The 24,084-nt window shown below is 47.0% G+C and overlaps 1 protein-coding gene across 1 annotated transcript in view; it reads right to left on the reverse strand.

Moving 5' to 3' along the window:
- Positions 1-24,084, reverse strand: part of GALNT15 (polypeptide N-acetylgalactosaminyltransferase 15) — a 102,755-nt gene that overhangs the window by 17,657 nt on the left and 61,014 nt on the right. Inside the window, exons 3-5 of the mRNA XM_086939921.1 lie at positions 19,280-19,447; positions 11,208-11,325; positions 8,819-9,013 (exon numbers count right to left, since the gene is read on the reverse strand). Coding sequence (XP_086796047.1) covers positions 8,819-9,013; positions 11,208-11,325; positions 19,280-19,447 — 481 coding nt within the window. The remainder of the gene's footprint in view (positions 1-8,818; positions 9,014-11,207; positions 11,326-19,279; positions 19,448-24,084) is intronic.

Below are 24,084 nucleotides of genomic sequence, written 5' to 3' on the forward strand. Positions count from 1 at the left end.
AGAGGGGCTTATGGTCGGTCTGAATCTTGAAGTGAGTGCCAAACAAGTATGGCCTCAGCTTCTTCAGGGCCCAAACCACAGCAAAGGCCTCCCTCTCAATAGCTGACCAATTCTTCTCTCTAGGGGTCAGCCTTCTGCTTATAAAAGCAATGGGCTGGTCTTGACCATCAAAATTCAGTTGAGAAAGAACAGCTCCCACACCCAACTCAGAAGCATCTGTTTGGACAATGAATGGTTTGGAGTAGTCCGGACTCTTGAGGATAGGCGCCGTTCACATGGCCTGCTTTAGGTCATCGAATGCTTTTTGACAGCTCGCTGTCCACTGAACCTTTTTTGGCATTTTCTTACTCGTCAGTTCGTTTAATGGTGTCACAATTGAACCATAGTTCCTGACAAACTTCCTATAGTAACCAGTCAGGCCCAAGAAAGCTCGAACCTGAGTCTGGGTGGTTGGAGGAGCCCAGTCCCTGATTGACTGTATCTTGCTCTCCAGTGGCTGAACCTGACCCCCACCTACAAGGTGGCCCAGGTATACAACCTGTGTCTGCCCTATCTGGCACTTGGTGGCCTTGATAGTGAGACCTGCTGCTTGCAGTGCCTCTAACGTCTTCCGCAGGTGGACCAGGTGATCCTCCCAGGTGGAGCTAAAGACAGCAATATCGTCAAGATACGCCGCACAGAAGTCATCCAGCCCAGTAAGGACTTGATTCACCAACCGTTGGAAGGTGGCAGGTGCATTTTTCAGACCAAAGGGCATCACCACGAACTGATAATGCCCACCAGGGGTTGAAAATGCGGTTTTAGGCTTGGCGTCCTCAGCTAACCTGATTTGCCAGTACCCAGCTGTCAGGTCAAACGTACTTAAGTAGTTGGCCGAAGCCAATCTATCGATAAGCTTGTCTGCCCTTGGTATTGGGTGGGCGTCAGTCTTAGTGACTGCATTGAGACCCCTGTAGTCTACGCAAAACCTCATCTCTCTCTTACCACCCTGGGTGTGAGGTTTCGGCACTAGAACTACGGGACTAGCCCTAGGGCTATCCGAGGGTTCAATGACTCCCAGCTCCAACATTTTCTGCACTTCACTTTTGATGCAGTCTCTAACGTGATCAGGCTGCCTGTAGATTTTACTCTTTACGGGCAAGCTGTCGCCAGTGTCGACCTCATGGGTGCACCAATCGGTCTGACTGGGTGTTAGAGAAAACATATGTCGGAACGACTGAAGAACCTGTTTACAGTCGCTCTGTTGATGTTCGGAGAGGCTGCCACAAAAGACAACACCATCTACCGAGCCATCGTCAGGATTCTGAGTGAGCAGGTCGGGGAGAGGGTCACTCTCCTCTTCCTGTCCCTCATCTAGGGCCATGAGCAAACTCATGTCCTTCCTGTCGACATATGCTTTTATCCTGTTGACATGAAGCACCCTGTGGGGGCTCCGGGGAGTTCCCAGGTCGACCAGGTAGGTGACCTCTCCCTTTTTCTCCAGGATGGTGTGGGGCCCGGACCATTTGTCCTTGAGTGCTGCTGGGGCCACTGGCTCCAACACCCACACCTTCTGTCCGGGCTGGTAAACAGTCAAGACAGCCTTTTGGTCATGCCAAGCTTTTTGGAGGTCTTGGCTGGCCTTAAGGTTTTCCGATGCCTTTTCCATGTACTCAGCCATCCGCGAGCGGAGGCCAAGCACATAGTCCACTATGTTGGCTGCAGGCTTTTTGAGAGGTCTCTCCCATCCTTCCTTCACCAAACACAGGGGTCCCCTTACAGGATGCCCGTACAGAAGTTCAAAAGGGCTGTAGCCAACCCCCTTCTGTGGGACTTCTCTGTAGGCGAACAAGAGGCAGGGGATCAGGACATCCCATCTACGCCGAAGCTTTTCCGGTAGTCCGTGAATCATCCCTTTTAGGGTCCTGTTGAATCTCTCAACAAGCCCATTGCATTGTGGATGATAGGGTGTAGTGAACTTGTAGTTGACACCACATTCCTTCCACATAGCAGTTAAGTAGCTCGACATAAAGTTTGCACCTCTGTCGGAGACGACCTCCTTAGGGAAGCCCACTCTGGAGAATACTCCAACTAGGGCTCTTGCCACAACAGGTGCTGTAGTGGTCCTAAGGGGAATAGCTTCAGGATACCTGGTGGCATGATCCACTACCACCAGTATAAACTTGTGCCCTGATGCTGTAGGTGGTTCCATGGGACCGACGATGTCGATCCCCACCCGTTCAAAGGGCACCCCCACCACAGGCATTGGTATAAGGGGGGCCTTTGTCGTGCCACCTGACTTACCACTGGCTTGGCAAGTGACACAGGAGCGGCAAAACTCCTTGGTATCTTCGTTCATGTGAGGCCAGTGAAAGTGCGAGACAAGCCTGTCCCACGTTTTCGTCTGACCTAAGTGACCTGCTAAGGGAATCTCGTGGGCCAAGGTAAGTAGGAAACCACGCTGAGACAAGGGTACGACCAGCCTCCTGGTCATGCCAGGCTTGGGGTCTCTCGACTCAGTGTACAGGAGTCCATCTTCCCAGTATACCTTGTGGGTACCTGTGGCGTTCCCAGCAGCCTCAGCAGCAGCCTGCTGTCTGAGGGGTTCAAGAGAAGGGCAGTCTAATTGTTCCTTCCCCAGGTCCTCCCTTGAGGGTCCCCCTGAACCCAAGAATTCAACTTGATCAAGTTCGAACTCCCTAGGCTCAGTTTCCCTCAATTCTCGTAGGTCAGCCTCCTCTGAGACTTGATCCACGACCTGGGGCAAGGGGGAAGGCGCAGCCTTAACCCTACTGCTCTTTTTCTTGGGAGGTGTCTGGTCCGTTGTTCCAGGATCCAGCACCTGTTCAGTGGGGCATTTCCTGACCTGTGACCTAGTCACAGCGAACACATGTGCTGGCAAACCTAACATTTCCATGTGAGTCCGGTGCTCCACTTCTGACCATTGTGACGACTCCAAATCATTGCCCAACAAACAATCCACTGGGAGGTCTGGACTAACTACAACCTTCTTTTGGCCAGTTACCCCTCCCCAGGAGAAAGCTACAATTGCCATACTGTGATTGGTAGTGACATTGCTTGCATTGGTCACCAGGAATTCTGTACCTGGCATGATTTGTCCAGGGTCCACAAAGTTAGGCGTCACCATGGTGACGCTGGCACAAGTGTCCCTATAGGCCTGAGCCATCTTTCCATTTATGAAAGGCGTCTGTCGGTATTTGCCCAAAGTATTGGGGCTTACGTCAGGGGATACGTCTGCGTCCCCTGTACTGACAAGGACAGCCTGAGTGAGTGTGCCAACTAAGTTGTCACGCCCCTCAGAACCCAGGGTTAACCCTACTAAACCCTTGGGAGGCGCACTACCACTGCTGACTGTACTAGGGGGCACAGGTGCCTTAGGGGCTGCAGTGGCAGGAGTCTGCCCTCCTCCTTTCTTGGTGCACTCACTAAACCAGTGAGATTTACTTTTACAGTACTGGCACCACCTTTTGGATTGGCCTTCTTTCTTCTTTTGGGGAGCCTGACCCCCACCCTCTTTGGGTTGTTGGGGACCTGTCGAAGACTTCTGGTCATTTTGTTCCCCTTTAGAATCTTTACCCTTCTGGTCTGCTTTCTTCTGACCACCTTGATTCTGGCCCTGGTTCTGCTTAACTCTTGTACGAACCCATCTGTCTGCCTTCTTTCCCAATTCTTGGGGAGAGGTCAGATCCGAGTCGACAAGGTGCTGATGCAACAACTGGTTCTGACAATTGTTTAAAATTTGTTCTCTCATCATCAAATTATACAATCCTTGATAATCAGTAACCTTACTGCCCAGCAACCAGCCCTCAAAAGCCTTAGTGGCACAATCGACGAAATCAGACCAATCTTGAGACTGCGTTTTCTGGGTATCCCTGAACAGCACCCTGTACTGCTCAGTGGTTAGGCCGAACCCTTCAACGAGTGTATTCTTCAAGACTTGGTAATTGTTAGCGTCCTCCACCCTTGTGGTGAGGAGCTTGTCTCTTCCTTTTCCTTCAAAGGAGAGCCACAAGATAGCTGCCCACTGACTCTGGGGAACACCCTGCACAGTGCAGGCCCTCTCCAAAGCAGTAATCCATTTGTGGATGTCGTCCCCTTGTTTAAAGGGGGGCACTATCTTCCCAAGGTGTTTCGTATCGAAACTCTTTTCCCTATTACTAGGTACATTGCTGCCACCAGTGGGGACTACCCCACTTAACTGTTGCTCTCTAGCAAAGGCAAGCCTTTCTTTGGCCAGGGCAAGTTCTTCCCTTTCGATCCTCAGATTGGCTGCCCTTTCCTTAGCTTCGTACACTCTCCTCTGAGGGGATGTCATCCCTCTTTGAGAAGAGTTGTGAGAGCCATTGGTTCGAAGGGATCCGCCAGAGTCTCTTGACAGAGATCGGGCTCGTCCATTCCCAATGTTAAGCTGACCTGATAATGGCCCCAGGGGTTCCCCAGTACCGCTATCATGTTTGCTTAAGTTGGACCTGCTTAGTCTGACGACTTCTACCTGTCCCTTATCTGCCTCATCCCCAGAGAGATCCTCATCCTCATCCTCCTCGCCATCTTCGTTCTCAGTTGCGAGGTGTATGAGGTCAGGATCATCCCGGGTTCCCTCGAGGGGAGGCATGTCTCCTTCTGGATTAGAAGAGCTACGAAGTTTCTCAGCTCTCCTGGCATCATAAGTCTCCAAGAGACCAATCAGAAAGGACGTTGTGGGGTTAGACCCCTGCTGAATCTTCCGGGAGTGACACAATCGTCTTAACTCCTTGAAGCTCAGCACAGTATATCCTGAAGGGATGACCTGTGGAGGGTCAACTGACACAAGGGGAGACTCAGAGTTTCCTCCCTGGCCCGACATACTGTTTCTAGTGTGGTGTAAGTGATGCACCTACCTACACTATGTGTTTTCCTACTGTTCCCTTGCTAAGAGTTGTAGCCAAGGTGTGCTAAGCCTTGAGGAGCTACAACAGCTGGTTCAGTAGAACTCAGAGTATTCTAAGCTTTTAGTTATATGTACTGACAGTACTTGTGCGATCTTTCAACAAGATATTCTTAGGATACGTGTGGTAAAACAACAGCAAGCTCAAATCCCAACCGCTGCTCACCAATGTGAGAAGTTGGCCCGATATGCAACGTTCGCTATTCTAGCGACCGCTATGTATCGTACCAACGACCCTTATGGTGTTTGGTTGTAAGTCAACCTATAGACCAGCTATCCTAGTAGCGTGGATACGAGCAGTCTAAGGCTAAAGACTCGAGAGGGCGTGTTAAGCCAGCTGTTTACCACACATGTACCCCTTGAACACCCAGTGAAAGGACACCACACAAGTGTTATGAAAATAAACAGGATATTTATTAAGAATCACAACAGCCCTGTACTCTTTATGAGGACAGGGTACTAAGCACAAACCAAATCTCTTTAGCAAATACTTCAAGTGCACAATTTAAAGACAAGTGTCCGAGGACACGGGAAGGTTAAGGTTTCGGGCGGACCCGATAAGGCAAGTCGGAAGCGAGGGACTCGGGACCCTAGAGTAAGGAGGCTATGCAGGCACCGAAATGCCGAGTTACCTAGCCACGAGGGCTGCGGCTGCACAAGTCTTACAGGCGTCGGGGTCTTCGCTGACGAGCCAGGAGCCGGAAGAAAAGGAGTTGCTGGTCGGCGACCAGTGCTGAATAGTTCGTAGAGATCCAAGCCTGGATCGGAGATTGAAGAAACCTGAAAGCAGAGGGGACCAAGTTCGTACTACTAGCCAGTAGTCAGAGGGTACCAGGAAGGCACCGGTTGGCCGTCACCTCGACCAGGTGAGTGGGCGACGCTAGGCTCTGCAGTCTCACGGACCAGGAGGCGTTGTCGGCGACCACGGTGGAGGTGCGAGCTGTCCCACGAAGGATGATGCTGTCGGCGTCGCTGGGCCCAGAATGGGGCAACAAGCCTTGGCAGATCTCAGGGCCACGTGGTGGGCCTAAGATGGCGTCTTGAGTGGACCAGGAGGGTCCGGGGTGCTTCTCGCAAAGATGGAAGCAAGGGCCAGTCTGGAGCAACCAGACCAGCAGTGATGATTCTCGGATGTCGTCACAGAAGGGCACAAGCCAGCGGCTAGTGACCAGACAACGTGCTGAGCAGCGAGCAGAAGGGCCCCACGCAGATCGTGGAGATGCTGGGAGACTGCACTTCGGTGCTGGAGCGGCTCAGGGTCGGGGCTTCTCGGACCCCAGAGCACTCACCAGAGAGTTACCTCGATGGTCGTGCTGGTTTTAAGAGCGTGCAGGTTCTGATGATGGCCGGTCCCTCGAGGTCTCGTCGCACCCACAGATCACAGCTGAGCTGATGACGTGGGTAGAGGTCAGAGGTGCCAGGGAAGCCGGTTCTCGTCGAGCTGGGCCGTCGGATTCCTTGAGGAAGGACTTACAGCAAACCGCAGAGTTCTTAGATGGTGCCCGCTGATGCAGGGTGACTACTCCTTAGCCACAAGGGAGAAATCTTGAGAAGAGTCTTGAAGTCCTTTCGTAGAAAGTATTCTTGATTCAAAGATGATCTAATTTGGAAGGGTCCCCGCTCCGGCCTTTATTCTAAAGAAAGGGGTGGGTACATGACTAGGTCCTGCCCTAAGGGTGGGAGCAGGAAGGGGGGTAGTTACACCCCTCTCCCCTGCCGGACTTTCCCCAGGCCAGGGCTGGCGCCCCTGGAACTGGTTCTGACCGGCAGATGCGTAGTGAGCACCGGGGTGCCACTCCGCAGTCACCTTCTCGCAAAAGCCCTACCTACCCAGAATACACAAACCCTGTCTGGGACGGTGCGAACACCGCCCTCGACAGGAAACCCTTTGTCCAAGTGCTCCTCGCTGGAAGGACTCCCAGCAGCAGGAGGTCAGACTCGTGTCTGTGGTGGCAGCCTCCATTTTGTGGAGCTGAGGCTTCCGTTAACTTTAACCGGGGTTCACAGTTACGTACATGTCGTGTCCCTCTAGAAGGGCGGAATGCTAACCTCGTCGCCAGGGTTGGTGAGAGGGCAGCACCCCGATTCGTATGACACCTTACTCGACATGTCTTGATAACGCGACACCGAAGTTACCGATGTGGTACGCGTTATCATGGAACAGCCATTGGGTCTTTTCTCCGCAAGCTGCAACCGGCTCGGCTCGGGCCAGAACACAGTTCACACGAGCCCATGCACTCTGCCTTCAGGATTGTCAAGGCCTGCCATAGGAGTGACTGATAGGAACTCGGGTGTCCATTGTATGGTTAGATATAGGCTACTATATCCAAAGCAAAGGGTGATTACACGACTTCGCCCCAGCTGTCATGCAGCCAGTTGTGTCAAATTTAGGAGGCCAGCCAGGGGTGGCATAATACATGCTGCAGCCTCTGGCGGCCCTGGGTACACCTATGCCCTGAGTTACAGGGTCTGATAAGGTGGCCCAGTACCAATTGGTAAATGCACCTAGGGTACATATCGTAATTTAGAAAGAGAACAGCCAGGCTGTGGGTCTGATTGGCAGGCCCACAGCCAGAGAAAGTCGTAAACCAGTGAAACAAAAGCAAAAAATCTGGGTGATCATAGGTTTGCAGACCCTACTCTCCTACAATTGAACGCCCACATGACAGGAAACTATACTTTCAATTTCGCATTGGAACACTACCAGTGAATGCTTTTAAGAAGCATTGGTCTGCTTCGTGGGATGAACATTGTTACCATTGCAAGGACCAAATAGAACACATTTCCCATCTGTTGTTTTGCTGCCCATTATATACCAGCCCTAGGCGCAAATGGCTAAAGCCAGTTTGCTTAAACATCGGTACCCGCAGCCAATCGATAGCTCTTAGAATACTAGAATCTGACAGTTCTACACCATTTGTAGTTGCCGTAGCAAAATTTCTTGCTTGGACCTGGGTTATCCGCACTCGCACTTTATTGTCAAATGTAACAAAATGAAATATGGTTGCCTTGTCCTAAATACTCTGTTTTTTTAAATGTTTTTTATAAAAAATAATTTTTATGAATTAAGGTCAAATTTTTATCATGTATAGCATTGGACTGTCATTGTTTAATACGTGTTTTAAAATTATTTTTTGGCTATAGTATTTATTGTAATAGGGCTAGGTAGGATGCTTTTATGACAAATGTCGAATAAAGCTTTGAAACCGAAACCGTTTCTCCCCTTTTAATTCATAACATTCTACTCTCAGTGGGTGTAATGTTCTAATAACTTCATAGTCCTTCAGATGTTAAATGCCCTCTCCCTTGTGATACTCCTCTCCTGCCACTCAGGCCTATAAATCTGATTCAGGGCCTTTAACAACCGGTATAGCCCTCTGCAGCGGGCAATAAGGTTATATAATACACTGGAAGAAGTTGACACGGTCTTTTGAGGAAAATATTGCTCACAGTCAGAAAGCTCTTCAGCCAGAGGGAGCAACTTTTGGGATGTTAGGGTGGCAGATAAAATTGGAGCTACCAAGAGGTGGTCAAGAAGTATTGGTAAAGGTGCAGGGAGCCCCTATGTGTCTCCAATAAGTCTCAAAGGTAACCAGGTATAAAGTCAGCTCCCAGGACACCGCATCCAGCAAAGTGGGGCGAGGCGATGGAGAGGCTCAGTGCAGGAGAGGCTCCCTAGCAAAGACATTACCAGGTCATTACCATGGCTTCTTACCATGTGCAGTTCCTGTGACCAGCAAGGAGTAAGACCATAGAATTATGTTAGTATCTTGAGCCCGAAGATGTTGACATTCTCAGATAAAATTGTGCAGTTTAAATAGTAAAGTGATATATAGTGTTCAAAATTAGTCAAAAAGTGAAACAATGAAAAGCAGACGGTGTTTCCCGTCTAACCTTGCGCAGGAGGGAGGCCTCACTGTTGTGCTTGTAGAAGATCTCCCTGTAGGTGTCCAGCCAGGTCTCCGCGACCCACATCTTGCTCCTCAAGGCTGCCTGGTGGTCAGAGAAGGTTTGAGGTTCGCGGTCCAGGGGTACTCGCCCCACTCGTGAGCAGGGTATGATCTCCACCGACCCGCCGCACAACCAGACCTGGAAGAACATCCATGGAGGGGAAGGATGAGGAGATAAGTAGGGGTGCAACTAAGAAAAGTTCATGTTGCAAATGGAAGTCAAATAGTTGCCTGAGAAGAATGAGCTCTTTTCTTTGATTTTCAACCTCCAGCACACGCTCAAAAGTATGTAGTCAAATGACATCAATTTAAACAAACAATTTCAACCCAAGAGTCATCTGCAATTAATCGTTACAAATTCAATGTTATGCAAGTTGCATCTAAATCGATTACCTCAGTGGGGTGCTCCAAATACAGAGCCTGCATGTCCCCATACGTCAAGTCGTCTACGTTAAGCTCAGTTCTCTGATTTTGGTACGATAAATTGCAGATGACTTTCGGGTTGGAATTACAACCGGATATAAGGAAATTCAAAAGAGAAGATTAGCCCTGAAGAAGTCGCGAGACATCGTTCCATTAAGGAGACGAAACACGTGTTGGCTAGAAAGCTACACAACTGGATAGAAGGTGATACAACTCACTGGATAAAGAATCAATAAAGAATAAAAAGACGAAGATGACTCTTTAAATTGATGTCATTTGACTACACATACTTTTGAGCGTGTACTAGAGATTGACTTGTGCAATATTATGTTGTCTAGGACACCATATTAGGGAATAGGGTGGTTCTCCTTACCTCATGAGCACCACATTAATTTTGAGTTTAGCTAATATTTTTTGTGGATTTGTTTGGAGTGCCATCATCCTACAATTCTCCACCCGTACCATAGCTTTCACATTTGGCATAGACCAGCCTACACCAAAGTGAAAGGGCACAAATGTACCGTAATTACCCAACACGGTGCATTCCTGTCCTTTCTCCCTGCGCTGGCGCCATTTCAGCAGTCTAGCACCAACGCAGGCCCCCTGGCACCAAGGATTGTTTTTGTCCAGGGACTTTCTGCACAAAAGCAATCCTGAGAGGCGTTTCCTCTTTCCAGCGGTGCTCCAGAATGCAACACACACAGAAAGAGGAATAAACAAGGAAAAATGAAGTAATTTCTCACAAAACACCTCTCCTCAGGAGCCGTAAAGTTTTGGCGATTTGCCAGGTTTACATGGTTTTCTAAATCCGTGGAAGCATCAAAATCCACGGGTGTTGCGTGGGAACACCCACCTCAACGCCCATGGAACGAACACCCACCTCAACGCCCATGGACTGAACACCCACCTCAACGCCCATGGAACGAACACCCACCTCAACGCCCATGGAACGCCTCCCGAGCACAGAGTAAGGCAACACAGCAATTTGTGCTGCCTTGCTTTAACATATATCTATGAGGCCATTCAAAGCCACGAAAAGTGGCTTTGCGTGGCCTCACAGATGTGATTTCAAGGTTTGCACCACTGGAGTATCAATAAAGGTAAAGCTCCTGCGGCGTAGGGGGCTAGTAAATAGGCCCCTGAGTGCATCAGTGATAATGTGCAGAAGCTGCCCGGGGGATCAGCTACCTACATCATCTGGCGGGGGTGCACTAGTCTACCCACCCCTCATCCTATTCTGTGTGCCCTACAAAGTGTCAATAAATATTCATATATCTACCTGCCTGCTTTCAGTGACATATTGAGGTGCTAATACCCTCTGCTGTGCATTGCACCAGCCTGTGGGTGTCACTATACCATATGTGACGTCTCTGCTATGTAGAGCTTGGCTGCCTGAGCTGTGTGTGCTGAAAGTGGTCTGTAGTCTATGCATCCCTCTTAAATCCGCCAGACCATAAGAAGTATTTCTTTTGTCGGGTGCATTGGGTTTAAGCTCAGTAGATAATGAGGGATAGCTCTGCTGGTCAATGCGCCAGCTGGTGAGATCAGTGCAGCAGGAGAGAGAGCCAGGATAGCGGCCGGCACAGGTAAACGCGGTGTGGCGGGGCGCTGTGGACAGGGGAATGTTGACAGACGACGGAATAGGAGTTATTTATTTATTTAATTTGCCCTATTCCGTCGTCTGTCGGCATCCCCTCACAGCACTCCGCCAGCCCCACCTCCCCAACAGGCTTACCTGCTCTGGCCGCATTCACAGTGCTATCACTCTGTGACATCCTTGTCACCAATAGCTGCCCACAATGGGGTCTTAAGATGCCAGATAATCCACCAATACAAGGACAATGGGTGCTTGTTCTCCCTGCATGCATTGCTGTTGTTTGTAATCTTGTGACAACAGCTCAGAAACTTACCCTGAGTGACAGCTCCAGGTTTTCTGCCCCCCACGTGGATAGACCAGTATTGTAGCCTCCAATGTTCTGAAAGTAGTGTCTGTCCACTGCTAGGACACCCCCGGGTGCCACGGGGCTCCTAGACAGAGTAGAAATTACAAGCAGTCAGCATTTGAGTGTTAAAGGAATCAAAGGGGCATTGTCTCTAGAACAGCAGCCTAGATTCTGGTACCCAGACTGACGGCTGGAGGAAAGATGCCACGCAGAGGAGCCGTAAGGAGAGCCTTTCTTTACTACAGCGGGGGCCAGCATCAGCAGAATGCCATTAACCGCGTCTCTAAGTTAGCATGGCTAGTGCCGCCATGATACTGCTTTTGCACACGTTACTACATAACTTAATTTTTGCATGACTCTGTTTATGCCTTTCGCGTGAGAACTGTCGGCTGTGTTCGTTCTTTGCTGTTTCCTGGAGTTTAGTCTGAACACTGTGAGCAAGGTCAATAAACAAGGTCCCTTGTTATTCTGTTCTGGTCAGGCCTTAGCACCTAGACAAACAAAACATATTGCGGCAGCTGCGGCGGAAGACTTGTGTTTTGATATTACAGGGATGCAGGGTTTGGGGAATACACTTGTAGAGGAACCTTTCCAGGGAGATGAGCGTCACCCAGCTACGATGTAGAAATCTCCTCTATGTTCTAAGGTATGGGGTCTGCTAACAAAACCCAGAGATCTTCTATTATATAATAATACATATTCTATCCAAGGGATGGGAGTTTAGACACTATAGTTCTTTTTCTCCATTGTCTTTATACAATGACATCTCCCTTCATAATGTATGGACTGGCTATTATGCTAACTGTATTATTGTTATGCGTTTTCCTGTTTGTTGTGGCACGTATACTGCATGTAAGAGAACGTTAGTCAAAATAAACTTTTTAAACTATATTTGTGTCTCAGTCAGATCTTATTGTGGACAGGTGGAAGAGTGTGAGCGAAAAGGTGAGTCTTGTCCCCACAATTTCTGAGAGATCAGGGAGTGTTGTATTCTGAGTTGGTGAATCATTTGCTTCTCTGTATTTGGATAAGAGAGGGAGTGAGACACTATAGCTAGTCGGTCACGGGCTCATGGGTACAAAGGAGGTAGGAAGGCATTGCCACAGTACACTGAGGTCCCAACACTTTACCATCCTGAGCTATCACATTTCCTTTATTGATCCTCACCACTTTGATGGGTTAAGAAAATGCACGCTTGCCCTTATCCACATGCCTAGACAAAACAATTCTCACCAAGTCATCTACAGAAATATCTGCATCGGCGACTTTATGCAGTGAATCCTAACATCTTTTTGCAGTGTTTTTTTGACTCCATTGTGGTTAAACCCAGGGACCCTCTGCTTAGATTTGAGGAACTTGAATTTAAGCCACCAGGGACTTATTAAGGGTGAGTGTGGTCTACCTTTCAACAACCGGAAAGGCATTGTGCCCATGACAGTATCAGGAGTGATTCTATAGGCCCACAATCTAGCGCAGTTATGCAATAAAGTGGGCATTGTGCTAACAATGGCAAGGTGGATGCTTTCTTTCAAATGTTGAACTCTGGTCACTGAACAGGATGCAAAGGGCTAGTAGCTATCTTTCAGTTTTAATCTGCTTTTGCACACACACCACATTCCCTCACCAAGGGATCTGCAGCATCATTCATTCCTGGCCACCAAAAATAGGAGTGCAATAAGTTCTTCAAAGTAGGCATTCCCATGTGTTCTTTACGATGCATATCTAATAAGATCTAGCAAATTCGTTCTGTAGGTACCCACTTGTCATTTCGAAAGACAAAAGTACCTTGCACACTCAATTCGGAGGCTACCTGTCAAAATGAAGGAAGAGACTCTGCCATCCCCTTGGAAGATGGCCATCCTTCACAAGTATATTTTTAAGCAAGATTGAGTTAATCACCTCTAAAATCTTCCACTATCCAAAGTTCCTCATTAACATTTCCTTCCGATACAACACATACATCTTTTAGATAAGCAACATAAATTTCACTCTTGTCCAAAGTTTCTGATTCCTCACTTAGTAACAGTGACCTGGATAAATAGTCTGCTGTTTGATTGTTATTTGCTGGAACATAAAAAATGTTAAAACAGTACTTTTGAAGTTTTGAACTCAGTCACAGGATATAGCAGTAACATTCATACCACCTCCAGGTAGCAAACTTTGAACTGAGGCTTGTGGTCCATATGCAAAGTAAATTGGTTGCCACAAATAAAGTGTCTGAAAATTTTGGCAGCCAAAACTCAAGCAAGAACCCCCCCTTTCAATGACTGAGTACTTTCTCATTTTTTCATTTAAGGTATTTGATGCAAAGGCTACAATCTACTCTGCAGATCAAGGTTTCTGTAAACGCACTCGTCACCAAGCTATATCCACTGGCATCAACAGAAATGATGCAGTGTTTTCCAAAAGAAAATGGTTGAAAGGATTGTGCATTGACAATTTGTTATTTAATGTACTTGAAAGCTTTTTCTTGTGCTTGCCCACATTCAGAGTCTACCCATTGTGGAAGAGGGTATGTAGAGGTTCCATTTATGAAGCAAAATTCCTCACAAATTTTCCATAATTTTCACACAGTCCTGCAAAAGACATTAATTTCTCTTTGTTGTCTGGAGCTGGAGCGTTCTTTATGGCAACCACTAATAAAAGTTTAGGGAGAAATTGTGTGCCCCAGGTAATCATCTTCTGACTCACAGAATTAGCATTTTTAAGCATAGAGAACTAGCCCCTCTGTCTATAATCTTCTGCATACTTCGTTAGGATTTTGAAATGCTTGTTTTTGCCTTACCTACTTACCTTGCTTGGCCTTCTATGTCCTTGAATATGTGGTACTTTATGTCATAAAAGGCATATGGAGCCAATGCAAACCTGAACAGCATCTTCTTGTATTGAAACACTCCAAATAAAGTAATAAAGGCTGTTAAGTGTTTGAGTCCTTTGATAATTCTACTTGATTGTAAGCACTGCATATATCCAGTGTAGAAAAGGATGTTGCTCCATCTGAAAGTGATCAATTGTGATGTTATCATTTAGTGTCCTGAGGTCCACACATAGCCTGAGGTCTCCATTAGTCTTCTTTGTTGGGACTCTTGGAGGAATCCATTTAGAGGATTCAGTTTTCTTAATAATATAATTTGACTAAAGTTTGTCCAATAACTTTTGTATGTCTTACCATACACTGAATGTCACCCCTCTCATTTTTTGTCTTTTGGGCATAGATGTGTCCATTAGTTTGATACAATGTTAAAATCCTTTAGGCATGCCCATTTTATCGTAAACTCCTTTAGATAAGGATTAAGAATATCTCCGCTTTCTCTACCTCCCAGAACAAATGTATGCGGTCAATAACGGGTTTACCGCAATCTACTCCTCTTATACCACTCTATTATGATCTGGGCAGCCAATTCCTGAAGGATATAGCCCGTTTCAGACCAGTGGCATGTTGGAGGAGGCTTTGGGTCACAGAGGAATTATCGGAGTATGACCATGCCCTTCTGGAGGTCAGGGACACATTTGGGGCAGGAAAAATCCATTGGCTGAAGCAGGTCAGGTTAATCCTGAGTGATATGGGACTAAACCAGCTGTGGCTTAATCCAACTAGTTCCTCATTTCCATCACGTAAAGAATTTAAGGGATTGTACTGGAACATGGTGATAAGTAAACGATTCTCGTCTTTGATGAGTAATTCACTGTCTAAGGCCTTTTTAGAGACCAAACACGTTCCAGAATACGAAAAATACTGGAATCTTATTACAGTCCCAAGTGATAGGAAATGGTATCATCAATATAGGATAGGTACCCTTCCAATCAAATCGTTTACTAGCAAATAGGGCACTGGGTCAAGCAAGGATTGCCCGTTTTGTCCTGAACAAGTGGAATCCATTGCCCATGTTTTTTTCATTTGCCCAACATACAAGAACCTGAGACATAAATGGATTAAGCCAACATGCCATTTTTTGGGTATTACTTCTGGTACAGAAGCTCTTAGGATTTTAAGAACGGATGGGAACGATTTCTGTATAATTGCTGTATCAAAATTTCTACACGCCATGTGGTTCCTTCGAGCACAGGGTTTGACTGCATGATGCATAATGAGACAGGAATATACTCATCTGTTTTAACGAACCTAGGGGCATATTATCAAGAAAGGGCGTTACATTATCGCCGCTTTTATCGGCAGGAAACTGCCGATAAAAGCGGCGATAATGGGCTTGATAATATGCTCTATTGAATTTCAATCGAAGCCCATGTTAAATGTCTTGACATCTAACATGGGCTTCGATTGGAATTCCTAAAGCATATTATCAAGCCCATTATCGCCGCTTTATCGGCAGTTTCCTGCCGATAAAAGCGGCAATAATGTAACGCCCTTTCTTGATAATATGCCCCTAGGTTTTTTAAAATTCGGTGCATGGACGATATTTTAAACCTGGATTTTACGATAATTTACTAATTAATGTATTCATAGTACTTATGCACTCTGCATCTTTGGAGCTTTTAAGGGACCTCTGAACTCTGTAAACTCATGAATCATGAAATTGATTTTAAATGTTTGGATTTTTGTTTTAAATGTATATATGTCTTTTATGAATTTGAATTTGAATAAAGACTAATTTGACTGACTGATTAAGAATATGTTCTTTCATGAAAACATCCTTAACTACTAGTACTGGATCTGTATCATAAGGTTTCAATGGGATTTGTTGACTTTTCTGAACCCTCCATCCTAAACCTTAGCTCCTCAGACAGCTATGTAGATTTGTATTCATGCTGACCAGCCTCTGGATGTGGTGTTGGAAATAAAATATCCCACTTCATATGGCCACCTTCAAGAACTGTCCAAAAAAGAAAGCAGCATTCGCAAAGAAACTGGTCATTTCGCTAAAGTTATCTGAGATTCTAAGAATTCATCGGAAACAAGAATTGCTCGAATGGTAGAAAAAATGCCATATAATGCCAAACATAATTAAGAAGATAGCTCTGAAACGAAGGATATGATTCTAATGGTTTGTGTTTAGGGAGAGCAGTAGGCATATGAATTCCTCAAACCTCCAATTTGTGGTATTTATGTACATGGTGTTGATCTATCCATAATGGGAGATTAAGGATCGCCATTCACCTTCATCTGAAAGCATTTTTTTTCACTCTAAGCTAGCTGCATCTGCGAAAGCCATGATAGATCCAGACAAAAGGCTCTGACTTTCAATGGATGCAGAATCCACTTCTTGGGGTAGTTTGCTGCTCACATAACATTCAAAGGCAGGTCAGCAATTATCAAAATATACGCAGCTCTCAGAGGCGCTAACGGTTTAGGACGGAGGGATCAGAAATGTCTACAAATCACACTGAGCCCCTGTGCTGCCGATCAAGTGCGAGTCTGAGGCAGACATCCAACTGCAACTCAGAAAAGTGATGTACCAAGTTTCCAGAATAAAACAAGTGAGGGATTGTCTGATGATAGTTATGATGACATGTTACGTGCCTCTCTCATGATGTTTCTGACTCATCCAGCAACAGCTCTGAGATGAACTTAACTGAAGTATCTGGCTCCTCTGACTCGTCAGCATTCTGAGAGGGTCCACATGAGATGAAACAGGGGGGAAGGGATTAGTAAAAAGGGAAAACTTGGGGAAACAACAAGAGAATATAGCACACACCTCCTACAGTCTCAGCACGATTGTTCCATTGATTTTAAACGTGTGGAAAATACAGGCAAGGCAGTTGCAGGTGCATGTGAAACACTGCACCTGCCTGACAGGCTCCATTGAAGGCCCCGTATTTGTTAATAACAAAGTAGGATCATTTGCAGGACCAGCAGAAGAGGGAGAGGAGGGATATGCAGTGGCAGCTGCACAGGATCTGAAGCAGTGTGGGGGGGGGGGGTTGTCAAAATTAAAAATATAGAACTTACCTGCCGAATTGCTCCTCTCCCGATCCTACTGTTGGTCCAGTCCTGGGCTGATCACACTGCACTGGCTCCTAGATGCCAATTCCTGGTGCTGCTTTCATGCTGAGAATGCCATTCCCAGTATGAAAGCAGCACTGGGATTGGTCTGATCGATGTGGTTCGGGGCTCAGACAAGGACTAGGAGCTTGTGGCTTTTCTCCACCCGGCTGTACAACAAAGCCGGGTGGACAAATGCTAAGTGCGCATGACTGTTTAACTGGCCTAAGACGCCTCTTCCCCACTGCTGTTGGACCCAGAGTGCATGGGCCGCCCTATGACGCGCTCGCTGGCAGCCGCAGGTAGGAAGAAAAAAAACAATGATCATAAAATTGGTTTATTTTCATTTTATTTTTCAAGTGTTTACCTCTGCTGCCACCTAGTGGGACGACGCTCCTACGCCATAATGGAGGAGCCGCTCCTGGGGGTATGTGAGAGCCCACTCTCCTCCCAGTCCCGCTCTCGTGATGTAACATATATATTTATAAAGCTGCCACATTATCAATGATAAGGCAGGTAAAATGGCTCTTTCCTCAAGATGGCGCTAAAGGCTAAATTGTCATCCTTTTCTCTTTTTTGTATTCGACTTCCACTAGCTGGTCGTCAGAACTTTAACATATTGACATTTTAAAAAGTTGTAAATAGCTGGATCTTTCCTTTCCAGTAGTTTGTCGTTTTTTTTCTGCTCTGAGTCTTAATACGGATACAGGGAGAGCCTTGATACCCTGGATAAAGGTGCTGTTTATACATTCAAATCGCAAATATGGGGTTAGATGTACGAAGTTGTGTGTTTGCGATTTCCTAATAGCAAACTTTAGCAATGCTCTATTAAGATATCGCAAACTGCGATGTACAACAGAGTGTTTGACATTATTAGCGATTCACAGTCAGAAGCGGCTCCTCCACTAAGGCAGAGGAGCGTCGCCCCCCTGCTCTCAGAGCAGATAAAAAAAAAAGAAAATTATAATAAAATTGTTGTTATCATTTTATTTTCCTGCGCTGCGGGCTAGGTTAGGGAGGGGCGGTGCTGGCCAGAGCAGGGGAGGAGTGGTTTGTGCACTCTAAGTGCGCATGGCTGTTTGGCCGGCCATCTTGCGCACTTCGCATGTTCCCCACCAGGCTGCCTGTAATACACAGCCTGGTGGGGAACATGCCCAGGTCCCCTGTCCACATCTGAGAGCCGAACCACGGCGCTCAGAGCAATCACAACGCTGCATTGCAGCATTGTGATAAGCTTAGGGGAGCCGGTGTGCTTCCTGCTTCCGGGACCGAAGCTGAGGAAAGGTAGGTGTGTTTTTTTGTCCTTTATCCCCCGTCCCACTGCCCACCACCCCGTTCCCTACCAGCTGCCACTGCTCGCAGTGGGTCGCAAATGGACCTGCCTCCTCATTAATATTCATCAGGATGGTCACAATTTGCGAACCATTGTGAATGGCTACAATCACAGGGATGGTGGCCTGCTGGGGACAGCAGATCACCATGTCTGTGTTTGCTTTTTAAATAAAGCTATTTTTTTCAAATGCAGCCTGTTTTCCTTCAAGGGATGTGTTTAAAATAAAAAAAATAAAAGTTTTCTATTCATTTTTTAAGGGCAGGCAGAGGTCTACGGGACCACTGCATACCTGAAAAAATGTTATCACCCCCATTCACAAAGGGTAAAGGGTCTGTTTGCGAACGGCTTACCACCAACTTGAAGTTGATGATAACTGCAAATGTATTGCGAACGCATTGTGGTTGCAAAACATTCTTCCATACTAGTGGGACTTGCTATTTGAAAGGGACGTCCTTGAAACAACACTTCCTAATAGCGACTCGCAAACCCGATTTGAAATTTGGTAATAGCTTACCAAATCGCAAATAGGGCGTTGTACATTTAAATATGCTTTTTTCAGGTGCAAACGGCCTGATTCTACGATTCGGGACATTTACGAGCTGAAAGAAGCATCGTACATCTGGCCCATGATTCGCACAATCAGAGCGTTAACACAGACAGATGCAACAGCCACCACAAAGCCTTAGCGTGGCTCTAAAGTTGTGACATCAGCTTTGAACAGGGCTTCCTGTTAGTAAATAATGTTGTAAGATTTACCGTATGTACCTGACAGGACTAGTGGGGTGCCTGGCACCCATCTCCCCATCCTCCGGAACTGCTCTCCAATGAACATCGAGGTTCCAGTCGAAGACGCCGCGCTGGAGGGCGCTGGTTCGACGGTAGTCACCGGTCCTCGGACTCACGACATCCAGTGCGGGGGATACGACACAGCTTCTGAAAAAGGAACCATAGTTTCAGGGCTATCTAATTTTCATTTTGCTTTTGTGTGACATTGCCATGTTTGAGGTGTGTTCATGGGGGACATTCCCATGTGCTGTGCATGACAGTTTATTGCTGCTCTCTGAACAGTCGTAAATGATGTTGGTTGGTTGGTGTGTGAGCAAGTGTGAATGCATGGGTGTGAGTGTAAATGTGTACGTTTGTGTCGTGTCCTCCCCATCCCTCCCAAAATGAACAGCCGCCACTGTCTGGCATATACCTTTGGTGTCTGAGGTTGAGTACACTCAGGTCTATTTACCGTCACACTTCGTCAACAGTTGTCTACAGTGGTGAAGAGCTCCCAAATCAGCCGCAGGGTGGCAGAGCAATAGGGCGGTGGAGTATCTAACCCACCTGGCCGTAGTACAGTCACTTCCGGAATACCGAGCTCCAGTGCTTAATTTGTAAATGAAGGAGTGCCGGTGACTAAAACTTTGCTCAGAAGCCCCCGGCTAGTGCAATTGTAAATGTAAATGTAAATGTAAATGTAAATGTATAGGCATTTATATAGCGCACTACTTACCCGTAGGGTCCCAAGGCGCTTCGACCGCTGCGAAACCCTTCCTGGCTTCCCTGAGAGATGGTCCCTTAATGGGTATCTCCAGGGTGAGACCAGGCATCCCCGGCGGTCTGGTGGGGCCGTTAGTGAAGATGAGGCAAGCTAATGCCCAGAGTTGCCGAGTGTGATCGCTGATCAGAGTGGGCACCGAGGCGAGAGAATTATCAAGTCCGCTGACCCTGGTCCAGAAACCTGCCGCGCCGGGAATCGAACCCTGGTCCCGAGCCGTCCTCTGCTCTTGGGTCTGCCGCCTCTAACCAGTGAGCCACACTACTTCACTTTTATTAAATTAAATGTCAGAGTGGCACATACCAAGGGAGGTAGTCTTGAACCCACCTCATGCCTTCTTAATCCACTGCCACACTGCCCCTTTATCTCACTCTTGTAGGTTCTTGATTCCTCCCTTTGTGACGGGATTTCCATTTTTCTCTTCCTCTGCGGTAAATGTATGCAAAAAGACCTATTGATGGACAGAATGCAGAACAATGAGAGATTTGGGCCTAAGTCCATCGTTTTGTTGCTGACCATGCCATTCCAGTTTGGACCTGGCCATATGGAAATCAGTCCTGACCCTGTGCCTCTTGGTAACAGTCCAGCCCGAACTGCCAAGCTATGTCTTCCCTGGACTGGAAACAAGCATCCTAGGACCGGTTTCCGGCTATCAGTCGTCATCAGCCAGGATAGCTTGACTCCAGTGGCATGGAGAGCACGGGACTCACGTCTGAGCATACCCAGCCCACTTGGGGTGACAAATGCAAAAACAACACTTGATGGACGGAATGTTGCACAATGGCAAAATATTCAACCCCAGTCACAGATCTGGGTTTAATCCATCGTTATTTTGCTCATCACGCCACCCCAGTTCAGACATGGCCATATGCAAATCAGTCATGACCCTGTACCTCATGGGAACAGTTCCACCTGAACTGCCAAGCCATGTCCTCTTGACTGCAAACAAGCATCCTGGGACCGGTTTCGGGGTTTCACCCCTCTTCAGCCAGGATAACTTGATTCCAGTGGCATGGAGAGCACGAGACTCACATCTGAGCATACCCGTCCCACTCGGGGTGACAAATGCAAAAACAACACTTGATGGACGAAATGTTGCACAATGGCAAAACATTCACCCCCAGTCACAGATCTGGGTTTAATCCATAGTTATTTTGCTCACCAGGCAACCCCAGTTCAGACATGGCCATATGCAAATCAGCCAGGACCCTGTACCTCATGGGAACAGTTCCGCCTGAACTGCCAAGCTAGGTCCTCTTGACTGCAAACAAGCATCCTGGGACCAGTTTCGGGGTTTCACCCCTCTTCAGCCAGGATAGCTTGATTCCAGTGGCATGGAGAGCCCTTTGGTTTTGCTTGGTAAATGTATGACACTGGAACATATGTCCTGGTCCCCAAAAACAAGTGCCAATGGCCCTCACTGGCAACCACCAGCTCAAATTAAGCACTCCCTTGCTGACAGATTCCGGTACTCCGCAGCCCACGCACACTTCTCCGGTGGGACTGAATGGCTCCACTGTAGGTTTTACAAATCAGGGCAGACACTCCGTCCATGCAGGTAGAGTGCCCCCTTGCCTCAGGAACTAGTCACTGGAAAAGCAGATGACCCAATCCAATGCGAGAACACATATTTCCACCCGCTCAGAGTGACACCTGCGGCCTTGTTTACATAATCTATGATCCATTTTCCTATTACACTTCCAATGAATCCCATGTAGTCAGGGAGCGGAGGACAGATTCTTGGACCCTCAGGTCTGTGAAACCTAAGGGCATGCGGTCAGCTCACAGCTGCATAGTGTGGCGTATGACTGGCTTTGTGGGAATGCGTGAATGTTTCTAAAATGTGTTATAATAACCTAAAATGCGTGGTACTTGGCAGAGATGCACTTTACTTTCAGTAGATCGTGAACTTTTAGCAGTGCCACTGGAAATATCTAAATTCATGGCTGTTTCTGCATAGTTATGGATTGCTGTATTTGCCACATAATCCATCATCTGCTGCATAATCTGTAAATGCAAGCAAAAAAAAGTTTGTTTCTAGCTCAAACAGATCAAAAGTCACTAAAAAAATGGCCAATGTGTTGCCGTGCAGTGGAAGGCCCTCGCAAACGTTGACTGGTCACCTTTCGGCTGCTTATTGCTATATTTGGGTGTTAAACCGGTACTAATCAGGTAAAAGCTTTGCCCATACAATGTTAACAAGTCTAAACATGACAAAATAACGAAATAATACTGTAACAAAATGTGCCACATTATGGTGCATAATTTGCCTTTTCTTACTGCATGATTTTGTCAACCTTTCAGCATTATACGGTCCTCCCATGCCGCATAATTCCAGTAACCCTGACTATAAAAGGACATTAATCTATTAAAAATATTTTTTTCTCACAATATATACTCATGCATTTCTCTGAATTGCCCTATTTACTGACTGCCTTCATGGCATTGACTCTTTATAGCCTTACTTTTGAATTTTGTAATAAAACCCTTTACCTATTCCATTGATCTGGAACTCAGTTATTCGCGGACCCTTTTTTCTTATTTGTTAATTTATTGTATTTCTGATTTTTTTTTATATGTTGGGAGGTGCCTTACCTCAGGAACACTTATTCATGAAATTGAGTTTCCCTCTCATTCATCAATATTGTGGGTATTTTGTGTAGGTACATTTTGGGGGTAGGGGGGTCAAATTTGTGGGGTCCCCCTCGCCCACATCTGCACCAGTTGTGGAGAAGATTTGACTGAGTGGATCAGACCGTGGGATGGATTGACTGTGTGTTCACCAGTCTGCGGGAAGGAGTTAGGTAAGTATTTAGCACACATCACCCCTGCACGTGGCTCCCTCAAATGCCTCTTTAAAGTGCCTTGACTATGGCAGGCTTTACAAGACACAATCTACTACCTATAAAGCAAAAAACATGTCCACCCTGAAACACCTCACACACAAACACAAACATTTTAGAGGAAACACAAGGTATGAGAAGTAAATCCCTCTTGTGTCTTGGTGTACCTGGGTTCTAAAAGAAGTGCGCCCTCAAACAATCCTTTTCTGGACACACAACCAAAACTGTGACTGTCTTCGCACCCAGGTGACGTGTCTCCTTTCTAATCTGTCAGAAAAGCTCCAGCTAGAGCCTAATCTGCATTCTTTAAACCTAGGGGCGTATTTACAAGCCCTGTGTGCCGCTGGAACGGTACATATTGTGATGTTCCGATGGCGCACAGGGCTTCGCCATATCTACAAGGCCATAAAGCCACCCTGCGAGGCTTTTTATGGCCTTGTACATATGGAGTGAGGCAACGAAGCACGAGTTGCTGCCTCGCCTTAGTCTGCGTGAAAGAGGGGTTCCAGGGATCTGCGGTGGGTGCTCCCACTCAACACCCATGGAATGTGACGCTGCCTCCAATTTACAACATTAGGCAAACCAAACAGAGAAATGTTTACTTTTCTCCCCGTATTTTCTTCTTTCCGTGTGTGCTGCATTTTGCAGAACACCGACTGAGGAAACGCTTTTCGGGATGGTTTTTGTGCAGGAAGGGGCCCCTTCCTGCACAAAAACAATTGTGCCAACAACACAGACCCCCTTGCACCACGGTCTCCTCGTTTTATCCTCTTTCCATGGGTGCTTTATCTTCTGAAAAGCGTGGGTGCCAGGCATGTATCAGAGACGTGGCCATTAATAGAGCCAACAGGGCTGGAACAGAGTCAGTCACATGTAAAGTTGTTGCTAGTGTCGCGCAGGGCTGGGGTGGTCTTAGTCTTTGTGTGTTTGTTTCACATGCAAGCTGTCTTATTTTAAATGTTTTCACTTCCGTGCCTCCGGCAGGAAAGCTCGTCTGGGTTTTATCCTTCCATTACCTCCTCGTAAGTCTTCCTCGCCCCCTGAGTTACATAGTGAGCTTTAGCTCCACAACAGAACCCTCCAAAGCAAAAAGAAACCCCCTCCCAACATGGCCGACCAGTCCCACCTGACCTCTATAAAAGGCGGACCGGCCCAACCAACAGCCTGTTTTTTTTGTTCTG

This window comes from Lissotriton vulgaris, chromosome 10, assembly GCF_964263255.1.
Source record: "Lissotriton vulgaris chromosome 10, aLisVul1.2, whole genome shotgun sequence".
NCBI classification, from domain to species: Eukaryota; Metazoa; Chordata; class Amphibia; order Caudata; family Salamandridae; genus Lissotriton; species Lissotriton vulgaris.